The sequence below is a fragment of the Natator depressus genome, chromosome 1, assembly GCF_965152275.1.
Source record: "Natator depressus isolate rNatDep1 chromosome 1, rNatDep2.hap1, whole genome shotgun sequence".
Classification (NCBI taxonomy): domain Eukaryota; kingdom Metazoa; phylum Chordata; order Testudines; family Cheloniidae; genus Natator; species Natator depressus.
Window position 1 is genome coordinate 94426638 of NC_134234.1, and position 15672 is coordinate 94442309.

At 40.0% G+C, this 15672-nt stretch overlaps 1 protein-coding gene across 3 annotated transcripts in view; it reads left to right on the forward strand.

The window, feature by feature from the left end:
- GPC6 (glypican 6) overlaps nt 1-15672 on the forward strand; it is a 1139050-nt gene that overhangs the window by 637900 nt on the left and 485478 nt on the right. For all 3 annotated transcript variants that reach the window (XM_074962546.1, XM_074962556.1, XM_074962564.1), the window contains one exon: nt 1993-2384. In XM_074962546.1, coding sequence (XP_074818647.1) covers nt 1993-2384 — 392 coding nt within the window. The remainder of the gene's footprint in view (nt 1-1992; nt 2385-15672) is intronic.

Here is a 15672-nt window from a genome sequence, read left to right on the forward strand (position 1 = left end):
TATTAACAGGAGTGTTGTAAGCAAACACGAGAAGTCATTCTTCCACTCCACTCAGAGCTGATTAGGCCTCAGCTGGAGTATTGTGTCCAGTTCTAGGTGCCACATTTCAGGAAAGATGTGGACAAATTGGAGAAAGTCCAGAGAAGAGCAACAAAAAAGATTAAAGGTCTAGAAAACATGTCCTATGAGGGAAGATTGAAACAATTGGGTTTGTTTTGTCTGGAAAAGAGAAGACTGAGAGGGGACATAACAGTTTTCAAGTTCAGAAAAGGTTGTGACAAGGAAGAAGGAGAAAAATTGTTCTTCTTAACCTCTGAGGATAGGACAAGAAGCAATGGGCTTAAATTGCAGCAAGAGAGGTTTAGGTTGGACATAAGGAAAAACTTCCTAACTGTCAGGGTGGTTAAGCACTGGAATAAATTGCCTAGGATTGATTGTGTAATCTCCATCACTGGAGATTCTTAAGAGCAGGTTAGACAAACACCTGTCAGGGATGGCCTAGATCAGTGGTTCTCAAACTAGGGCTGCTGCTTGTTCAGGGAAAGCCCCAGCGGGCCAGGCTGGTTTGTTTACCTGCCGCGTCTGCAGGTTCGGCTGATTGCGGCTCGCACTGGCTGCGGGAAGCAGCACGGGCCGAGGAATGTGGTGGCTGCAGCCCCCATTGGCCTGGAGCGGCAAACCGCGGCCAGTGGGAGCCGCGATCAGCTGAACCTGCAGACGTGGCAGGTAAACAAACCAGCCCGGCCCACCAGGGGCTTTTCCTGAACAAGCAGTGGCCCTAGTCTGAGAACCACTGGTCTAGATAATACTTAGTCCTGCCATGAGTGCAGAGGACTGGACTAGATGATCTCTCGAGGTCCCTTCCAGTCCTATGTTTCTATGAAAACATACTTGCCTAGACAAATAGTATCCAAAGCTTCACTCGGCACTGTAGACAGTAGCTAAAATTTTAAAAGCCACCTGTGTAATTTAGGGTCCTGACATTTAAGCACTTTTGAAAATGTTACCTTAAGAGCTTACATTGCAAAGTATTGTATAAAGTACCTGAATATCTTGCCTTGCAGGGAATCTTTTTCCTATCAAATTAGTGTCTGTCCCTATTTGCCTCAGCCTGCCAATTTAAGATTTGATCACATGTTCCCCAAATAATGTGCGTATACCCAAAGAGACCATGCAGATGTAGTCTTTTTCGTCTTTTCCTTAATGTAGAGATGATGGCTTTATCCAGGTCAATATACAATTGTGGGATGGCATAATTATTGAGTCAATGCACAATAACATAATTATTGCATCCTAGTAAGCAACTTGCTGCAGTTAGCTTTCATTCCTACCATTACTAACATAGTTCCTTCCTCATGTGGGCTTATGTTAAATTCTTATATCTTCTATATTGTCTTGTTTGTATAGATAGTTGATTGCATTTATTAAAACTTTTTTTCCCTTCCAACTAATGTTTGCTCCATACAATATGTTGTTCTAAATGTTTTGTTAAAGTCTCAGTAGCCCCACTGACTCCATTCAACACCTTCTGAAAGTGCTTTGTGATCATACAAGTGAAGAAAACCCCAGTGGAGGCAGTCTGCTATTCCTTTCCCTCCAAAAAACTTCGGGAAATCTACCTTCTGGCCTCTCAGAGTTTGTGTTTAGGGAGTTCATTGCAAGCCTTGGAGATTTATAAAGAGAGTGCATGAAGTGAGGGACCTGAACTCAGGGACCTGAACTGAATTTAGAGTTATGGATTTAAAGTTTCTTTTTAACCTCTACGGGGAATACAGTATACTTTCCATTTTTCATTGCTCTTAAATGAACCTATTTCCAATTTAAATAACTGACTTTTTCTATTAAACATGCAAATGGCACAACAACATTTACTTGAGAAAATTTTGCTAAAGGTAATTCCGACATGAAGGCAATATCATCATGAAGGCAAGAAACATGCCATTGGCATTTTATTAATTTTGTTCTGTATATACCTTTTTATTTTCTCTGCAGAATTTTTCCGAGAACTTTTGGAGAACGCAGAAAAATCCTTAAATGATATGTTTGTACGAACGTATGGAATGCTGTACATGCAGAATTCAGAAGTGTTCCAGGACCTCTTCACAGAACTGAAACGATACTATACAGGAGGCAATGTAAACTTGGAGGAGATGCTGAATGATTTCTGGGCTCGGCTATTGGAGCGAATGTTCCAGCTCATAAACCCCCAATACCATTTCACTGAGGACTATCTGGAATGTGTAAGCAAATACACAGACCAGCTGAAACCATTTGGAGATGTACCCAGGAAACTGAAGGTTCAAGTGACTAGAGCTTTCATTGCTGCACGGACCTTTGTTCAGGGGCTGACTGTAGGCAGAGAGGTTGCAAACAGAGTATCCAAGGTAACCTACATGAGGCTTTTTTATGTTTGCACTTGTGTTTGTGGGGGTTTTTTTACTTAAAACATGAATTCTGAATATGCACCTATATCTTGTTTATAAGTTTTTGGAAGTTTGTCAAGGTGACTAACTATTGTCATTTTCCTCCTTTGGAGTCTACTGAAGTGACAGCAATACTGGAAAGGGTTGCCTTTTATTTGGAATGCAAGGAAGGTCAATATTTATTAGCTATAGCATGATGTAGCAGTTGCCATTAGTAGTACAAAAACTATCATCAGTTGACATTTCAGACCAGGGATTTAAGTGTAACTAATATGTATGATGCTGCTGTTCATTAGGGCAGTGCAGCTGGCCTGGAATTATGAGGGTGGCAACCCTCATCAGGACTGCAGCTGAGTGACAAGTTTTTAGGAATACTGGCATCTTCTCTAACACATGGGCAAGGTAGATTAGTTATATTACTGTTAAAACCAAGTTAGGGGGCCAAGTTGTTCCCTGACCTGGTTATATCATGTTTTCAATAGGTCATGTTGTCGGGACCTTAATTGTGTTCTGTAAGTCTGTTAAAGCCTTGAACAAATTATAAGGGACTTCTCTAGTTTGGTTGCAAATTGTAGGACCACATTTTGGCTCTGAGAAACCATCAAAAAAGCAAATTCCAAAAGTGAGAGCCATCTTGTTCTTAAGGCATAATTAGTAATTTCCTAATGGTCTCTTCTATGGTGCTCATTACTATAATGCTAGGTGCTTTCCACACATCATTTAATTAATCTTCATAACCATCTTCTGAAATGCGGGGGGTGATATTATCCCCATTTTAGAGATGGGAGCTGAGGCACAAAGATACTAAGATCAAAAGTTCCCTCTAATTTTGGATGCCCAATTTGAGCACCGTCCATCCTATGCACTGAATGAAGACTGCCTGAAAAATAGCACATGGCTATGTAATTAAAGACCCTATCATAATGCTACATAAAAGGGAGTTGAATTAATTCAAGCATTTCCTAACTTTTGAATCCTTGACTTTGCAACATTAATGTTCCCTTAACATAGTTTTTGTGTGTGTTTATATAATTACACATGCATGAACACCCCCCCCCCCGCACACAACTATTCATTAATGCAGTTGAATGAGTGTGTATGTGTGCATGCAGTGTAGTTGTAGCTGTGTTTGTCCCAGGATATTAGAGAGACAAAGGGGAGTGAGGTAATATATTTTATTGGACCGTTTTCTGTTGGTGGGAGAGATCCTTTCCCAGACTTATGGAAGGGCTCTGTGTGGCTCAAAAGCTTGTCTCCCTCACCAACAAAAGTTGGTCCAGTAAAAGATATTACCTCACCACCTTGTGCATTTGTGTATACATTTACATACACATGAAGTCTAACTATATGTACATGCTCATTCTATGAATATTAAATATGAATGAGTGTGCACATATATTTTAAATTTAGATTCTTTAATTATTTCCCCATTATGTTTTATTCTTACTACTGGGCAACATGAAATTTTGGCCTGCTAATGGAATTATCTGACTGGATGATAATAATGATAACAATAATGAAGAATAATAGACTTAAGTTCTTGAACAAATCTTCATATTGCAAAGAGTGCACTAGATTTCCATTTCTAGACACTTTTCTTCTACTTTTTTTCTTAAAGTCTACTTTAACATAAATTGGAAAGCAGATTACAAAGAATTATTATCAAGGAGAAATCAGGAGCATTTTAGTTTCAGATGTCTCATTAAAATGTAAAAGAATTAATATTTTTCTGAAACTTAGATTATGCTCAAAAAGCATGGTTCAGTGTAGTATTAAAACCTCCTAGATAGAGACTGTCACAGTTTCATGGCAATTGCATCTGTATTCCCACTCTGTGGCACACCAAGAGCACCCACTTTAGGTTCCTGGCCCCCAGCTGTCACCTCCCTGGGGTGAAGACCTGGGACTCCCTCCCTCTCTCCTGGCTGGGTTTTAAGGCTGAACAGCACTATGGATTACAGTGTGATATCCCCAGCAAGTCAAAATGTGTAAACAGGCCGCTGCCTGCACTTTGCCTTCCCTGAAGAGCCTATGACCAGTGTATTGCCCACAATTATAAATTACCACACAGCTCCTGCTAAGCAAGCACATTTATTCTTAAGCTAAAAGCATTACAGAGAAAATGTATTTTTTTTTAAAAAAAGGTCCTACATGCATGCTAAAAAACTTACCAGAGGTGACCCATCAGTCTTATGGGGCTCTAGAAGTTCAAATCCTTCCAAACCTTCAGCAAGAATTGGGCCCTCCTTTAGACAGAGGTTCCTGTCCATTTTCTGGATCAAAAAGCAGGCCCTGGGTCAGTTTAAACTCAGGCTATTGATCAAAAAGTCCTTTCTTTATCTGCTGCTCTCTCATGAATCCAGTTTGAACTAATATATATGAGCGTTTCCAGGTGGTGGGTGGGACAGACTGACAATTTCCTGCAATCTCCTGAATGAACTTTACTGACTTAGGTTTCATGTCTTCGTAGTTCATTGTATTAAAAATGTGATTGTGTATGTGTTACTGTGGAACTCTATGCAACTCCTTTAAGAGGAGGGGGAAGCTAACGTATTTCCTCCTGTTATCAGCTCTTTGAAACCACCCTCCTGGAGAGGTGTGCATATACTAGTGCAAACTGGATTCGCCATGGACCAACAAGCAAATATGGGATTTTTGGATTAATAGCCTGCTTTTACACAGGCTCCTGGCCTTCTACCTGATGCAGCAAACAGACAGGATTCCTGGTCCATGTAGGGCCCCAGTCCTTAGGGAAGGCTTGGAAGGACTGGAGTCTACTGAGTCCCCATAAGACTGGGGACATGTTCTGAGCTGAAGCTGTGATGAATTTGAAAGAACAAGTAACCCTTGGGTGGGATATTGAGGGACTGTTCCAGCCAGAGCCCATGTTAGGGTTGGGCTAATCTCTGGTATACTTATTAGCCTGGGCATGTCACACTGTTTACCATCTGTGGGCAGTCACACTGTTTACTGTCTCTGAATGGAAAGCAAGCAGGTGTGCTTGAGTAGCCTGTCTCTGCAGGGAATAACACAGAGAAGGCAGGAAACTGTGCAGCCTGAAAACACTCCAATCAGAAGGGAGTGACATGTGAGTATCCACCCAAGAAAAGCAACGTCTGGGGAGCTGAAAGCCTGAGTCTGGGTGCTCTTGCTGGACCACTGAAGAGAAATTCAGTTGCCCTGAACTGTAACAGAGGTACTTCTTTGGAAGTGTTACAACCTGAGTGAATTTGCCTGATCATCCCCATGCTGTTTTTAGTTCCTGAAGGAGCCATGGTTTCCCTCCCTGATGGAATTATATGCAGTCCCTGGCCCACAGTGACACATAAACTTAATACAGTAAGATCTCCCAAAGATATTGCAGGAAATTGCCCTATCTGTCAAAGATACATTCCAAAACGTGGTCAAAAAGTAAATTTCTTTTGTTTGCTCAGTCATTTAATTACAGGCATATTTTGCAATGTGCACACTAGTGGACAGATGCAAAGAAATCTGAATGACCTACAAACTGCAGAAATGCCACTGACCCACATCAACAGGTGGGGGAACTTGTTGGGGCCGGCGGTGAAAGGGGGACACTCCCAGCAGCAAGGAAGGGAGACACTCACCAAGGGATAATAGGTAGCTCCTCCCCATGGGAGTCTCTAGCACCTGTTGGCCAGCTGGGGAAAAGGAGTGTTCATTGGCCAGCATTCCCCAGATCCCAGAATTTAACTCTGTGTGTGCCTTGTGGAGCCTATTTGGCTCCATTCCAGCAGTGCACCCTACCCACCAGAACTGGGAATGGGAAACCTGGACTGGCAGATACTGCAGGTCTAACCAATCATCTGTTTAGGGGGTCAGGAAGGAATTTTTCTTCCATGAGCCAACTGGCAGAGGACCAGGGAGTTTTGTGCCTTCTTCGCAGCACCTTTGAGCCACAATGGTTCAGTAGGAATGCACTTAGTACCTAACTGGGGAGGAGTTGTTTATTCATTGCAACTTGTGCACCAGTTTCTAGTGCAGTTAAGAAAATAAAATGAGAGGTTCCCAGAGGTAAAAGACCTGGGATTTTGGTGACGAATCTTGGGCTCAAGTGATAGGGTGAGACCTTGTGGCCTTTGCGGGCCAAGGTGCCCATCCAGCTGCACCGTCTCTCCACCTTGTGATGGGGAGAGTGCTAGGACTCAGAGAGAGGTGAGTTCCAGGGGATAAAATGAGGAGAACCACCCCATGTTATGGGCTATATGGTAAGGAGTCCTGTAACCCCTACACAGGTATAGGAGAGTGTGGGTGATGGGTGTGTAGCGCTCCTCTCCTGTGTTAAAGTTTAATAAAGGTTGTGGCCTGCTGCTTAATTCCATGCATGCATCTGTCCTCATTTTGCCGCTGTGTCCACATCAATTAATATTAACACTTGGGAACAATTTGCTGGTTTTGACTTCCAAGTTCTTCTGGTTTTGTCAGAACTGAATATTTTTAAAGTTGGTGTATCTGCTGTCGGGCACAGCAAATCTTTCTTTTTTGTACATCACTTACAACTTGCAGCAACCATTCCTCAAAGTGAGCACATAGCTTTACCCTCCTCCTCCCACACACACTCACATAAGGAAAGATAGAGAAATGTATTTTTGTTGTTGTTGTGAAAGTTATCCACGTTGGGCATGAATTTAATTTTAACTGTGCTGTCACATCACAAGACACAGTGACAGAAAAGTCACATCTGCTTAACCCAAAAGAGATGAGAAAAGAGAAGTGACTCTTTTTCAAAAATGTTTGTCTTGGCTGGGCACAGAGTTCTTTTTTCAGTAATATCACAAGCTGAACTGACTTTTTGAATTCATTTAGTGTCCCGTAACTCAGTGAAATCTCCTTTATCTGGCGCACTGCCGGAGGCTAGTATGACGACATTTAGCCTCCGTCTCAAATATAATGAAACAGGGATTATTCCTAAAGAGAAAGTTAGTAGCAACATTTTGGGGGCCTATTACTCACGTTTTCAGGCTCCTCTAGTCCATCAGGTAAAAGGGAGTTGGCGGGTCTTGCTACCAGGCTGTGATGAAACTGCCCGATCTGGTGTCACATTCTTTTCTAATGCCGTCGCTTCAAGGAAAGTGTAAGATTGGGTCTGGCTGCCCCCTTGAGGAACAGTTATACTGATCATCTCCATGGGCTCATCCTCTTTTTCAATCACCAGTAAAAGTGCAAAAAGACCACAACAATAGGTGTCCCCTGCAAGACAATGGTACTCATATTTCTCTAATTACAATCAATGAAGTTAAAAGTTGGGTAATGTTAGTTTCCCATTTGGGTCAATATATTCTGCCTATCTAAATTTCCCTTATTATCAGTATAATCCTTCACTTGATACTTTGTAAAATCCTGAAGCCAGTTAGCTGCGCAGCAGAGCTGGTAGGAATTGTGTGTGTGTGGGTGCGCACAAAATGTGTCCTTTTTCATTGAACAATTTTTATAGTTTTTGACCAATTCTACTGGACACAAACATATGTGCACAGCATCCATCTTAGTGTGTAGCTCGCACTTGAACAGAATTTTCAACAGCCCATACACCATCTGACATTTTCAAATATACATAGCTTTTCTTTCTTTTTTTATTTTTAAACCAATACATTTAAAATTTAGCAAAGCATTTACTGCACATTAAGGGATTGCACATCTCACACTGAAGGCATTGTCAGTCTTTCAGCTGACTTCAGGGGAAGGGGGTCAGGATGTTAGACCTATGAATAAGAAAAGGAGGACTTGTGGCACCTTAGAGACTAACAAATTTATTTGAGCATAAGCTTTTGTGAGCTACAGCTCACTTCATCGGACGCATGCAGTGGAAAATACAGTGGGGAGATTTTATATACACAGAGAACATGAAACAATGAGTGTTACCATACACACTGTAACGAGAGTGATCAGGTAAGGTGAACTATTACCAGCAGGAGAGCGGGGGGGGGGGGACCTTTTGTAGTGATAATCAAGGTGGGCCATTTCCAGCAGTTGACAAGAACGTGTGAGGAACAGTGGGGCGGGGGGAATAAACATGGGAAAATAGTTTTACTTTGTGTAATGACCCATTCACTCCCGGTCTTTATTCAAGCCTAATGTAATGGTGTCCAGTTTGCAAATTAATTCCAATTCAGCAGTCTCTCGTTGGAGTCTGTTTTTGAAGTTTTTTTTATGAAGAATTGCCCCTTTTAGGTCTGTAAGCGAGTGACCAGAGAGATTGAAGTGTTCTCCGACTGGTTTTTGAATGTTACAATTCTGGACGTCTGATTCGTGTCCATTTATTCTTTTACGTAGAGACTGTCTGGTTTCTATGAATGTAATGTGCAAAGTTGAGATTTCTCCTGTTTTAGTTATGTTCCCTGTAGCAAAGGTGGTCAAATTTGTTTTCTAGTGAGAAAAGTAAATATATTTATAAATAAATGTATTCACCTATTCATCGCTTCCGAAATAATTGAAGGTATTTTAGACAAACTTTCTGTACTGAAGTGGCAGACTATAAAGCTCTTCTGTTTTGTGTCACCATTTTAAAACAAAAAAAGATCAGTATTTAGTCTTTCGATAAAAATCTGATAAATTTCAAAGAAAATTTTTGAAGTAAATGATGTCTCTGCTCCTTGAAGTCTTTAAACCACGATTTGAGGACTTCAATAGCTCAGACATAGGTGAGAGGTTTTTCGCAGGAGCGGGTGGGTGAAATTCTGTGGCCTGCATTGTGCAGGAGATCAGATTAGATGATCATAATGGTCCCTTCTGACCTTAGTATCTATGAATCTAAATAATTTGGGAGGGGTTGAAAAAAAAATAGGGGAGAAAATTTATGTCCTGACGAAAATGTTAAGTGGTAGAAAATTATATCCAGTGCAAAAGGATTTTGTTTTTGTTTTGGGGGTTTTTTTTGAAAAAAAAAAAATTAGGGGAGAAAAGTATGTCCTGACCAAAATGTTATGTGGTAAAAAATTATGTCCAGTGCAAAATGTTAAGTGGTAGAACCTAGTGACAGCATTACTAATGCTCCTATCACCTGGCTTATTCCCAGTCATGTGATAAAATTCCTCAAGTTTGTCTGTCAATATCCTTCTGGACTTCTCTTGCTTTACAGGTCAAAAAGAATTAACTATTTGCACGCTTTACTGTTGCCCACGTGTTGACAAAACTTTCTCCATGACCATAATGTTATTTTTGATCTTTTATTGTTGGATGAAATATGTTGATAATAGACAATGGCATTTTTGGGCCAAATGATCTTTAAAAATATCCTTTGGAGAATCCTTCTGACTTTTATGGAGCTCACAAATTCCATGATTGTTTCAGAAAATGTTCTAACACTTGTGCATGCCTGACCTACAGCAATTGGAATAACTCTGGACCACATGAGATTTTTTTTTATTAAATACAAGGGGAGCTTTTAGCCAAATGCAGCCTGATGGAAGCAGATGCAGTTCCCATTGAAAGAGGCTAAATTCAAGGATGACTTAAATGATGGTCCAACCTCCCAGTTGGATGGAAATTATGCAGAAAGGAAATGGAAGCTGGTGCAAGCAGAACAGCTGGCCAAACATTTTCCATCTAAACACTTTTTCAACAGAAAATGGTATTTTGACTAAGCAGACATTTTCTGGGAAAAAAAATCCAGAAACGTCAAAACCCCCAAATTCCAAAAAGGGTTTGATGAAAAATATTTTTTCATTTTTGTCACAAAGTTTTTTGTCAGGATTCATTTCCTGACCAGTTCTAACAAGCAGCAAAGTAAGTATAACACACATTGTTTTGGTATTCTGTAAGCATGCAACATGGGAAGCTTTGCACTGAAGGTCGGAAGGCTTGAGCGCAGTAGAAAGAGCATTTAATGGAAGGGTGTGAGATTAAGCAGCTTCCTTCCCTCACCCCAATCTCATTGCATCACTCCAAATTCTCCCTGGTGGAGGCAGTTGTAGCTGCTATTGGCTTTGGAACTGAATTTGGCCTCCTGTGAGTACCAAATGGGTGCAAAATATTCTTGTTTGCATACCCTTTGGGGTACTTACTTACCATCCACTCATTTTACTTTGCTGTAGACTCTACTGACTTCAGTGGCATCACTCCTGATTTACATTGGGGTAAGAGAATCAGGAGAATCAGCCCCACTCTGTGCTCTTTCTACGTCTTTGCCATTTATACTCACATAAGGCTTGTCTTCACTACCAGCTAAATCGCCACCGCTGCGATCGATGCAGTGGTGTCGATTTAGTGGGTCTGGTGAAGAAGTGATAAGTCGATGGAAGAGTGCTCTCCTGTTGACTTCCGTACTCCACCTCCCCGAGAGGCAGAAGCTATGTTGATGAGAGAGCATCTCCCGTCGACATAGCACAGCATAGACACCGCTGGGAGTCAATCTAGGCTACATCAACTTAAGTTACATACCATACGTAACTTAACTATCATAACTTAGATCGACTTACTTCATTAGTGTCGACCAGGCCATACTTTCATTTCTAGTGCCTCCATACCTGATGTGGAACTTACCACCAGTTAAGTCTCTGCTGAGCTTGGCCCAGGGAGGCCTTCTCAAGAAAGTGAGGAGTATTATTATGAGCATGAACATCAGAGCAGTATGACACAGTAGCTGACATCTTAGTTCCATGAATGGATTTAAATATTTAAATTCACATCTACTGTAAAAAAATAATGGTTTGAAAACTTTTCCGAGCACCTGAGGTCAATTATACCTCTGCCTTATTTTTAAACAGATTAAAACCATTTTTCTCCTGAACGTTATTAAATTATATTGATAGCAAGCTTCTTACTAAACCTTCTGATATATGGGCAGAGTGAAACAAATCCAGTAATACAATTATAAGGTAAAGACCTGGATTAGCAGTGAAAAATAGGCCCTAGTAATTGTAAGTGATTACCTCTAGTTACAGAATGCCAGGCCATTGCTTTTAAAATACACTGAATCAATCTCACAAACTCTGCTTTTCATGGTTTATAAATAAACATTTGCCAGTTTGTGAGAGCTATAAATAAAGGTCAATACTGAATGTCACCCTGACTCAGAATGCAATTATTATCGGGAGGAGTAAAAATATGACATGCTGATAAGCCAGGGTAATTAAGAACCAAAACAAAGAGTGCGTTAATGCTGGATTTGTGATTTGGAGGGAATGATAAAGTGCTACCTGTAAGGTATATTTTAACTGCATTGGCTGAAAAGAGATCCTCTGTTAGGGAAAGAGATAGAGAATGGACGACCAGAGACATTTCCACTGATTTCTACTGGACTATAGTCCCCTAGTTCTGTTTGTTAATTTGGGAACAGCCATCCCTATGTGGCATGGCCTTTATGTCTACTTGTGTGATTTTTGTTTGAGTTGGTTTGTTTTGTTTACAGTAATCATTTGCCATTTACCTTTCTTCCAAGCATTGACATTAGAGTATTACATGAATGGGTCAGTTCCTTCTCCCTCTTCCGGCTCTTCTGTGCCACTCAGGCAGTGGAAAGGAGCCAGAAACTGCCCAGCTGCCTGTGTGGGGTGCTCTGAAGGGGCATAAAATTCCTAGACTGCTATAATTTACATTGTTTTGGAGCTGGCTTTTGAACTGGGGAGCTATAACTGTCTCCCTGACTGCCCCCTTCCTCCTTTCAACAGATAGGTGCAGGAGAGACTCTAGGCCACTATCTTGTTTCATTAAGGGTTGTTCTAGACTCTGGATAGAACACATCATAATATGTTGCATATTTCCAGATGCATATTCCCAGGAATATTAATTACCTACATGTAGTATTTGTACTGGTCTCATTAACTTTTCTGATTTCTACTGTATTATTTATTTCTCCCAGGGTTAGATTTTTCAGGTAGCACACATGCATCAAGGAAGGTTCCTGCCTAACGTGAAATTTAATAGTTAGAAAAGATTTGAAAGCATATAGATATATAAATAATTGGCTAAAGTTCTAGATCAAGATGTTTTACCTTGGAATGATAGACCTGGAAATGATGTCTTTAGCTCCCTCTTTGCTTCCACACACAGTACAAATGATTCCAGTCTGAATTGCAATAGATTACACTGATTCTCCACATTTTTATAATTCTTCTCCATTCCCTTTACAATCTCTTTTACACCAGTGTAAACCTGGATTACATCTGCTGAAGTCAATTTACATTGATATACTGGAGATCATTGGCTGGCTGGCTGGCTGGCTATCTATATTCTTTGATTATACAATACCAAGTCTTGAATCTTGCAGCAGCCCTTCATCCCAAACCCAGGATGCTTAATACCATCTTCTAAAAGTAAAAACTACTCAGCTGATGAACCCAATTGTCTCTGTACAACCCTCTTACTTGGCTCATAGCGTACTTTCACCCTTATGGCACAGAAAATGCTCTCTAGTTAAGTTATGTAGGAAACTTCTAAATAGATATAAAGATGTAAAGCACACATCATATCAGGCTGACCATCTCATAAAATACTAACACAAACCATTGCAAAAATATTCACTACCACAAAGCAATATTACTCTGAAGCTCTATCTAGTATTACTGAGAAGTACACACCTAAATCAATCTTTTCAAGATTTCAGATTAACTTTACACTACTATAAAAGATCTTGGTGTGGCATTTCAAATGCTAAGCTAAAGATGAGGTGCAGAGATTCTTCATAGTTCCCAGAATGAGGAAATGTGATAAGCAACAATAAGATCCAAAGCTCACCCATTGCTCACTGGTGTCTCTCCTGCTGACGTTGCCATATTTGGGCATTCTGGAGCATATCCGTGATTAATCTTCCTGCAGCTTTACAAATTTGCTGCTTTAGCACAAGACAGTAAAAAAAAATACTGAAGAATCATATGGAGAGTGGAAGGAAATTAAGAAGTCTGAAGGTTAAACAATACTCAGAGACTCGTATCATCTTGTGACATGCTGACTTTTTAGAGCTACTGTACTTACAGATCATCTATCTAAACTATTTTAGGAGGTGGCCAATAGAAGCAATGTTTTCTAAGCACGATTTGATAAAAGCAATTCATTACATTTCTTATGTGGACCAGAAACATGAAGAATAATAGATATTTCTCCCTTCGGGTTTGTACAGAATACATTATTGTTGAAAATATCTGATTTGTCAAAAACTGTACTTGTCAAGAATATTAATTAGAGTTGAAATGGATGTCAGCTGACATTATTATCGCTTAGCTAGTAGAGTCATCAGGTAGAAGTTGAAGAATTCAAGTTTCCTAGGTTATGTTTAAATGATGAAGTGATTAATCCTAAATTATACATATGGGACCAGATTCCAATCTCATTTGTGTAGGCATCAGTACAGAATTGGTTCCATTAACCTCAAATGATATTGGACTCTGGGCTATGGTCTCTGATATAAAAATAATATTCCATTTTAAAAGAAACTATATTAAAATATCAATGTAGGTGCAAAATGAAGCACTCTGAAGTCAGGAAATGACAATGTTGAGATTTGTCTGTGATTTTTAAATCACCGCCTTCTATGTATTGCGCTGTCTCGTATTTTTTCTACACAACACAAAATTTTCATTTTCTCTCTCTATGCATAAAGATGACTCAGCTTCTTTTTAAACATCCAGGAAGAATTCCCTTCCTGAGTGACAGCAAAATGTACTAGATTGAAAATGAAAAAGTAGAACTTTGAGTAAGGTGTAAGGAGCTGAAAATAACTTTTTAAAATTGAAGGAGTTGGGCTATCTCAACTATAGATATGTCATAGTGACAGGGCTAGCTGCACCTCCATTTTCTTTGTGATCTCTCTGCTCCCCCTCCCCCCCCCCCAAGTTTCAAGACTTCTGCCTTTACCTCTCTTGGGGCAGAATTTTGCAATTCTCCCATTCCCGGACTGGCCAGGGACTGTCATATCCTGTTTATCAACTGTGCTTACTCTGCAGGCTGGACGGAGTTCAGGCAGCTGCAGTGCTTCCCTTTGCGGGTCTGTGACCAGTGCTAAATATAATGATCAAACAGCCTTCTGAAAAACCAGAGTTTTGTTTATTTTGCAGGAGAAACAAAGCTTTTAGAGAAAGGGGATTTTAAAACACCATACATTCTATATGCGGATATATCTTACCTAAAAGCTTACCATTCCCCAATGTTAACTTAGGTAGACCTAACTTCTTCAGACACCTCATCAGGTACCTGTGTCTTGGACTGATTCCTCAGAACAACTCCCTCCTGTCTTGAGAGAATTTTTTCTTTTTAAACCTACCGGACTTCTTTTGAAAGCCTGTGTTTGCAGACCTCTCCTGGCATTATTTCTTACCAACCCTCAATTGTTTGCGGAAAAGTGGCTTATCCGTTCCTTTTCCTTCCTGCTTGTTATTCAAATACACCAGCTTGATAGGTAATTTTGTATTATATTGCCACTGAATACTTTTAAAGTGAAATTTATGTTGCCATGGAGGCACTATGCTGCCCACCAATTCATGTGAAGAGGGCCTGAGGTAAGAACCTTTTGTTTTTCACTCAGTTTGATCCTTAGTTTTGAGTTTCCAGTCTAAAATAGTATTTTCAGTGATAGTTTCTGTAAATTGTATGTGGTTCCTTTGACATTTGGCAATCCAAAAGAAAGAAGGCTGAAGGCAAACTTAGACTTTTCTCCTGGAGATCTTAAAGTAAACTTCAAGGAAGCAAGCTACCATTACATAAAATGTATGAAATCAAGGCCTGAGGGAAAGCTCTTGGTATCCTATCCGTCATGCATGACATGTACTTTTGTAGGACAGATAAGCACTGAACATTTTTCATCATCTCTTCTTGCAGTCCACATCCCTTTTTAGAGTAAAAGGAAAAGACACTGGACCACAGTATGACTACTAGCAGAAATTTCCACAGAGACTCTTATGATTGAAACTCTTCTGGGAGTCCTTAGGTTATTTTCTTGCCCAATGTACTAGACTAAGAAAATCTCTTAACTCTGAGTGAACATTTTATTATTGTTGTACAATTCATTCCATCTAAGCTTCCAGCATTTAATACTGAAATGGAATACATTGGCTATAAACAGTTCACACCCTTTTGCTCTGAATCAGAGAGTGAAAATTATTGGGTGGAATATACTCATGGTCGTGTTGTAGTCATCTAATTTTTATGTCTCAAACTAATAGAGGAGGCTGTGCGAGTCTCCCAGTTTGACACATTATTTTAGTTCCAATACTAATTTTCTTCCTGTTCCTTACATTTTGGTATTTTAGCTGAAAAACTAAATAAAAGGGAGAAATATAAGAGAGAAAAAATGTGTTTG